The 8046-nt window shown below is 37.1% G+C and overlaps 2 protein-coding genes across 3 annotated transcripts in view; one reads left to right on the top strand and one right to left on the bottom strand.

Annotated features, from left to right (window-relative positions):
* Positions 1 to 2718: 2718 nt before the first annotated feature.
* LOC101315159 (anaphase-promoting complex subunit 11-like) overlaps positions 2719 to 8046 on the bottom strand; it is a 5540-nt gene continuing 212 nt past the window's right edge. Inside the window, exons 2-6 of one of the 2 annotated variants that reach the window (XM_004302281.1) lie at positions 5777 to 5837; positions 5595 to 5647; positions 5401 to 5457; positions 4669 to 4787; positions 2719 to 3081 (exon numbers count right to left, since the gene is read on the bottom strand). In XM_004302281.1, the coding sequence (XP_004302329.1) occupies positions 2966 to 3081; positions 4669 to 4787; positions 5401 to 5417 (252 nt within the window). In that variant the 5' untranslated portion in view covers positions 5418 to 5457; positions 5595 to 5647; positions 5777 to 5837 and the 3' untranslated portion in view covers positions 2719 to 2965. Of the gene's footprint in view, positions 3082 to 4668; positions 4788 to 4941; positions 5147 to 5400; positions 5458 to 5594; positions 5648 to 5776; positions 5838 to 8046 lie in introns of those variants that run through there. The other variant, XM_004302280.1, reaches the window with a different exon arrangement.
* LOC101296696 (agamous-like MADS-box protein AGL80-like) lies at positions 6916 to 7791 on the top strand. The gene has a single exon (XM_004304876.1). It carries the CDS (start codon positions 6916 to 6918, stop codon positions 7789 to 7791), a length of 876 nt encoding a protein of 291 aa, XP_004304924.1.

The raw sequence follows: 8046 nt of genomic DNA on the forward strand, positions 1-8046 counted from the left end.
TNGAGAGAGAGAGAGAGAGAGGCGTTGTGATGGAGAGAGCGTTTTGGTCAGTGGCAGTGTTCGTAATTCTTTTTATTTTTAGAGGCAACGTTTTAAGAGATTTAAATGGGTGTACTGTTTTATCATCAGTGAACATTTATTAATAGTTTTATCATTTGTTATTTCTAAATGTACATTTTTATCATTGGCCCAAAAAAATATATGGGAAAATATTCAAATTTCCTAGGTTGATTAGTGATGTGGAAAACGTGAACACGATAGTAGGTGGCTCTGTCAAGTGTCGAAAGCTAAATGAGATCACGTTGAAATCCACCAATGACAATAGTTTTGAATCACAAGATTATGGTTTCTCAAATCCACGAGAAGTTCTGGAATCTACCAAGAAATTTGAGAAAACTTAAAAGTTTTTATTGTGATATCAAAAGGTTGATGACTACACCAAATTAAGGGTCCATATATAGGAGAAAATAAACCCTATGACAACTAACAACCAAGCTTAAAAGCCCGGGTTAAAAGAAAACTAACAAAACGATATTTTTTGGCCTAAATATAACAGGGCTCATTAAAGTGAGTCTTGTAGATCTTATCGTTCCTATTGTAAAAAGGTATTATGTGTTCAAAACAAACAATCTGACCAAAAGTTACTTTAAACATATTTAACAAATTTTGTGCGAACAACCTGGAGAGTCTAAAATAATATCTTCTTGAAAATTACAGTGGCTACCAACATCCATATACGAGAATTACCAACATTCAAATCATTATTCTTGATTATTTGCCGCTTCCTTACTTTTTTTTTTTTTTTAGTCTCACATCGTTAGGCTTCCATTTTTTTTTTTTTTTGTCTCACATCGTTAGGCTTCCATGTCCTTGTTTGAATTAGTATTTTGATTAAACTAGGACATACATGCTTCAATCCTATACAACAAAGGATAGCGAGCCTGCTATAATTAGAGGCTTTAGCCTCCAGGGCAAAGCAAAGACACCCAACTACATCTTTACATATCAAAGCCTATCTCGGAGCAAGCCTCAAGTCATGAGACCTATCAATATAGCCAGATGTGATGTTTGCGATTTAGTGTCTGATAAGTTGAATGATGATGAATTTTGGGATCAAAGAGTGTGTAGGAAACATATATCCGATGGGACTCCGGAATGTGATGCTTGTTACAGATTTCTTAAAGAAACAAAATATTTGGACCTTACAGACGGTCGAAAACTCTGCTCAGATTGTTCTTCCATTGCTATCTTGGACCCAAAGGAATGCAAACCCCTCATTCGGAATGTGCACGAATTCTACAGAAGTTTAAACCTCAAAATGGATGAAAGCCTTCGTGTTTTGTTGGTGGACAAGATTGCTATGCTCAAATTTAACAGTCCTGACGAAGACGACCTTCTGGGTACGGTATGGATTAGTGATAGGCGCCTAAGCGTGCTCTAGTGAGGATTTCAAAATGCTCAAAAAGTGAAGGAAGTATTGAAGTCGAGAGAAAACCAGAGTTCCCTCAGAAGCTGACTGCGCGGCAAAGAAGTTCAGGCAAGATAAAGGCACTGATAATTAAGTTTGGGATGCCGAATGTGCAAATGGGTGCAACAATGGCACATGAGATGATGCATGCCTGGTTCTACCTTAACGGTGTTACAGAATTAGAGAGGAGGGTTGAAGAAGGTATTTGCAATTTAATGGGATACATGTGGATGGGATGGTTTTGTTCTACTGGTGCAGACTTCTTACTGTGTAAAACCAGTGATGAGCAAGTTCAGTATACAAGAAAGTTGAAAGACTGTATAGAACACGACATGGAATGCGATGAAGATGAAGCTTATGGCCAAGGGTTTAGAGATGCTATGAAGGCTGTTAGCAGATTTGGCCTTACAACTGTACTGAACCATATCGTGAAAGAGAGATGTCTCCCTTCGGTGCATTGTGAAAGTTAATACCTTGTATCATTGCTAGGTTTATGAGTTTTCGAAATTTCTCTTCGTCTGAAACCTGGCTAGCTTGCTTTTGAACTACCTAGAAACGTCGATTGTATTATTGATATTCCAAGCTCTAAGGGTTCTTGACTTTATTATTACATGGATGTCTCATCAACGTGATTGGGTATCGAATAAATTAACACTTAAGCCCCAACTTATATGATTTTCTGAAAGAACATAGAGTTTGTTAGTTTGTAGGCATACAAATCATATTCAACATGATATCATGAGGTGTCGGCAAAACAATCCGATTGTAGTTACGTGAATCAAGCATATTTAGTATGGTCATATGAGAAAATTAAGAACCGAATTTCAAATATGCTGGTGCTTGAAGATTAACAATGAACTGCAGATAGATTTTGCCTGTTTGGCCCTGTTTGGTACAATGGCTTATAATATAAAGTTCATAGTCAAAATGCTTTGGTGTGAGGTATGTTCTTGTCCAAAGGCAATTTGAACTATAGAGGTACAATTGCTTTCAAGTGTTAGTACGATGAAATATAGTTATGTTCATGTCATTATCCTACTTTCCTTGATGCTCTGTTTTACAAGCTTCAATTCCGAGTCTCTGATATTGGAGGACTAAGGAAAAACTAAAAAGTAAAAAAAGAAAGAAGATGAGCTGGTACCGTTAGAGAGGTTCAAGAAAGAGCTAATTCTAAAAGGTAGAGGCCGTGTATGCAAATTATAATAACCTTCTAGGTAATTTCTGATACCACATAAACCCAATGCAAGAAGAAGAGAAAGGATAGCCCAATAGTCAATTATAGTTCAATAGAGCAATTTACTACACACAACTTGGAGGAAATACACCAAATGATTGAAACTGAAACCTTGAGTTGCCTCAGCTTAGCTAACCGGACACAAAATTGTATGTTGCCTCAGTTTCATATACAACCGAGCATTTGCAAGTCTGCCCTGGGGAACATTGAGACATAGGGAGAAGGAATTACCTTAAATGGGATCCAGTTTTCCAATTTTTCTATCATCCTTTGAATTGCCACTCCCTCCGGCACATGGGGCAATGTGCTTGAGAAGTCTGTGAATTTACCCATTTTAGGATGCAATGAAGATGAAAAGCATGGTTGCAAGCACCCCAGACTGCAAGATAAATAATAGTCAACGACGGATCAACATTAGGTTTCACCAATAACAAACAAAAGAGAAGAATCAGTAGAACACATATCAGACTACGAAGGTAAATTGGTCATGCCAGTACCTATTAGCCATGATTTTGAAGACCCTTGCATCCAAAACACATACCATATATCAACTTATGGTATGCATCCAAAAAACATACTATTAGCCATATATCATTCAGCAATTTCAGATGCACACCATCGCAACCAACTTATGCAACTAAATGAATGAGTAACAAGGCCAACTTTAAGACAAATCTACTCACTTGACACAGTCCTGTTTATAGGCCACTCATCCATGAATCAACATAAATGACAACAGATTACGCAAAGGCTTCAAGCCCATAGAGTCTCTTAGTGGGGGGTGAGAGTGATGTAGTAGCCACATCTTCTTGATTAGAAAGAGGTATGCTTTTTGGAAGCCAAAGATTAAACTCATTGGTCCAGCTCCAAAACTTAGGCGTTTTGGTAACAAAGCATCTCTCTGTCTAAGCGTCCAAGTCATTAAAAGAAAACAACGAAGTTCATAGTCATTCCAAGAGTTAAAGTTGAGTTTTATTAAGAATATTATCTGAGCTACTTAAGTTTACGGTAAGTACAAAGTCCTTAGCCACATAGAGCCAGGATGCAATGGAGATGGAATGCATGCAATATTAAGTTGTAACAATAATGAACAAGATATACCAAAAATAACAGGAAAACAGATAAGATGAACAAGATAAACCAAAAATAACGGGAAAACAGATAAGAAAGAAAATGGACTCAAGCTAGAAGCAATGCTGACCACTCCATAGTATTAAAAGTTGATCGAACACAAAATAGGAAAATCTAAAACTGGGTATGTAAATTGCAACTGCACTGGAATTTAGATCCATTTTACTTTTTGAATACTTGGACAAAATACGACCTTTCAGTAGGAGAGCTTGTCAATTTGACCCAAGGAAGTGTGATGAACACTACCTCCCAGAATGTTTAGTACATCTTCATTGTGTACAAAATAGGATAAACCAAAGTAAGCAGGCAGTGCATATTACTACTGAACTGAATATGAAGAAAGGCATTGCTTTTCAGATTGTTCAAATACTCAAACCATTTAAGATCATTCAGTAAGAAAGCCTTCAGTTTGACCTAAGTCAGGTGATGAAGGCTTAGAAACCAGGCAAGGGTTAACACAGGAGCTTGTGTTGTTATCATATCATGTGGTTTCTAATGTACAATTTCACATGCAAGGATTTTGACTTTTGAGAAGGAACATGCTTTTGGAGCCTTCAGCACCAAAAGAGTCACTCATAAAGCATTACTAGCTCAAGGAAACCTACATAATTGAACGCATCAACCTTGGACTTAGGTTGATAAGAAACACAAATGTGTCAATAAACAAACATAATAAGACATCTAAATTGTAAAACAAGCAAATAGGTATGGATTATGCCTATTGTATGACTATTAAAGGTATTCAAGTCAATTTTCAAACAGCAAAGTTTGAGCACTATATGAACTCATCTGATGAATTAACAGAAATGATAAAATTTTAATGTTTGTGACTTACTTAGTGGGCAATCATCCCCAGGGAGCTTACAATCAGGACAACAACCATCAAATGCCATCCTACAAATGCCACATGTTTCATCCTGTGCATCCCATGTCCATGCAGCAACAGCATGCCACCTACAGGTAAAAAGAAAACATTAGAGCTAAACTCAAAGCATACGAATATAGTACATCCCCAAATGGGAACATCAATGTTAGATATACAATACAGCAAATGAACATAAATATATTTATGGAGATAAGATATGGGAAAGGGATAAAGAAGCCATACTCTGTTTGAAATCCAAGCAGAAAGTCACAAAGAGGAAAGAGGGTCAAGAGAAAACTCTTTCTATAAAATGCTCGCAGCATCGACTTTTCACAAATCATAACAAAGATGATAGACTAAGAGCCAACAAAACACAGACAAACATAGGGTAGACACTCATGACTATAATGTTAGGTTAACAATTTTCATATCAAGCTCAGGTCTTGAATTCCATCAAGAACATACAGGGTGTTCTGGGTCTTCGTACCAAGGGCAAATTTGAGTCCTCAACTTAGATAGTACAACTTTCAAGCCTACCAACTAGAGTAATTCTTGATAAACCCAATTCATACTAACCCAATACCATCAGGCAGAAAGTCATTCAACTATGATCAAGTGCAATAGTCTCTATACCAGTAAGTGAAAAAAAAGAATAGTAGAATGAAATAGATGAACAGAACAAAATAGTGAGAAAGGATACGCAAGATCTTGACTTTCATCTTCTTCTGCTGCAACTGCAAAACCCTGAAGTCAAAATCCCTGAAACTCAAAGCAGTGAACTTTGATATGCACCAGTCAATAACACTAAGCTTTGGATTTTCAACATTGGCATTCTTCCATTGCTGAATCCACAGTCAACTGGGTGGTAAAATATGCATCAAAACCAAGCTACTTACCTAAACACTCTGAAAGGTTGGGTCTTTTTCCAGTATTCTGATTCTCTTCACCTCTGAAAAATTTTCCACTATTCAGTAAAAACCCTAATTGTAAAATTTAGATTATAGTATTATACCACCTCAGTCTGGCAACTGCAATTTTAAGTTGTAAGTTTGGAACAGAGGAATGTTTAGCTGGTTACTGGGTCTGCATCAGGTTTGAAACATGAGTCCAAGCCCGATTTGGTATAATGCTTTACAAGCCTACAAGCCAAATTTCCATTTCAACTGAACTTTAGTTCTGATTGCTGGATTACAATTCAGATTTTCTATTTTCTAGACATTGCAAAAATCATTGGCCAAAAAGAGCGATGTTATCTAACGATTATTAATGTATTATTAGATCTTAACTTCACGTAAATTTTTTGACAGTATGATTGTTATTTTGGGAACTTGGGCCTTAGTATTTTGATTATTTGACATTGATCTAGTGTGGTTACTTGAATACATGTTCAGTCATTAGAAAACAAAAGTAAGAAAACGAGATGAGAGAAATTCAAATATGCTGAACCACATATGTGGCGATAGTGCAATACATGGAATAGTTGATATACATTCTCTTTCTATCACAAAGATATTTTGCAGACGTACAGATAGTCATGATTTTTCTCAACAGAATATATAGATACAAAACAGATCACGGAAAACTAATAAAATCATATTAACTACGAAGATTTAACTCGGAAAGATTCACTGTATATTCAAAAAATAGGAACATGCATAACTCCCCTCTAATGATAGCATGAGATACAGAAAATCTATATTTTATTGTATGAAACAAATGAAAATCAACAAATAACTTTCCATATAAAACCAGTATCAACAGTCAACTTGACATGTATGTCTACAACTTGTCAACCTTTTCTTTGCAAAGAATATCAACCCCAGATTTTGCAATAACTCACTTTGATCCTCATTCATATGAAATCCCCATTTCTCATACACATTAGGACAACAAATCCAGATTTGTTACTACTTTTGGACCCCTCTTTAATGTCATGCTCAAACACATTGCAACAGATTACCATGCATATGCTCAATTTTCAAACATAATCAAAAGGGATTTGGTCTCTCATTCATGCATCACAATTGGCAGTCATTGAATTTCGCATCCAACCAAAAAAGTCAGAAAATCTTTAGCATTTCAAGCAGCATTGATTATGCAGTCTCTTGCCTACTTTATATAGCGTATAGTCTCTTCTGGGCAAGAGCAAACCAGAAAGGCCATTCCTTCATTCCCTTCTTCCTAGTTTGCACATTCGTTCATCTTTTGTTTCAAGCCATGACTAGAAAGAAGGTGAAACTTACCTATATCACTAATGATAGTGCTCGAAAAGCAACATTCAAGAAAAGGAAGAAGGGTCTTATGAAGAAGGTGAGTGAACTGACCACCCTCTGTGATATTGATGCTTGTGCTATTATCTACAGCCCCTATGACTCCCAGCCTGAAGTCTGGCCTTCCCCCTTGGGAGTCCATCGCGTGCTTGCACAGTTCAAGACCATGCCTGAAATGGAGCAAAGCAAGAAGATGGTGAATCAGGAGACTTTCCTAAGGCAAAGAATCAACAAGGCTCAGGAGCAACTCAAGAAGCACAAGAAAGACAATCGGGAGAAGGAGATGGCTCGTGTTATGTTCCAAAGCCTAACCGGAAAGACCCTCCAAGGCTTGACAATGTCAGACCTGACTGACCTTAACTGGGTCATTGACCAGCACATGAAAGAGATACAACTCAGGATGAAGAACATTAAGGAGGGCTCTGTGAAGAGCCAGAACCAGGTGCAAGGATCACAGGGGGTGCCAGCTGCAGTGGATCATAAAAATACAACGATGAAGAGTAACGGTGAGGGAAGCAGCAACAACATGGCGATGAAGAGTGGCGAAGAGGGCAGCAACATGGAACATCGAATCCTAGACAGGCAAGCTTTTGATCACATACAGAACATGGAGGCAATGCAGCTCCATATGTTGCAGATGGCTGCTCAGAAGCAGCACAACTCGTGGTTCGTGGACATGATGAATGCACCACCACCACCACCTCATCCAGATCATCATCAGCAAATGGGGTTCACCGGGGAGGAAATGATGCTTCCCTTTGCGGATCATAACAACAATACCATGTGGCCAAATCCTCCAGCTGACGGCTTTAATTTTCCTTAGATTGCGTTTTCATTTTCTCTTTTATCCTTTCTTCGACTTTTTATGCACTCTACATTGTTATTGTTTCCTTTTATGTGCTTGATGATATTGTTGGAATAATACGAGACATTTGCTTTACTCTTCCAATAGCAATTACAGTAAGAAATATTATGACTTTAATCACTTTATGATTCCTAACCCGAAGTAAATTAGATGCATATATATAAATATATATATATATATATATATATATATATATATATATTCTACACTACC

This window comes from Fragaria vesca, linkage group LG6 (assembly GCF_000184155.1).
Source record: "Fragaria vesca subsp. vesca linkage group LG6, FraVesHawaii_1.0, whole genome shotgun sequence".
NCBI lineage: Eukaryota > Viridiplantae > Streptophyta > Magnoliopsida > Rosales > Rosaceae > Fragaria > Fragaria vesca.

Bases quoted from the DNA above. Each gene is read 5' to 3' on its own strand.
- LOC101296696 (XM_004304876.1), top strand. From the start codon at position 6,916: ATGACTAGAAAGAAGGTGAAACTTACCTATATCACTAATGATAGTGCT.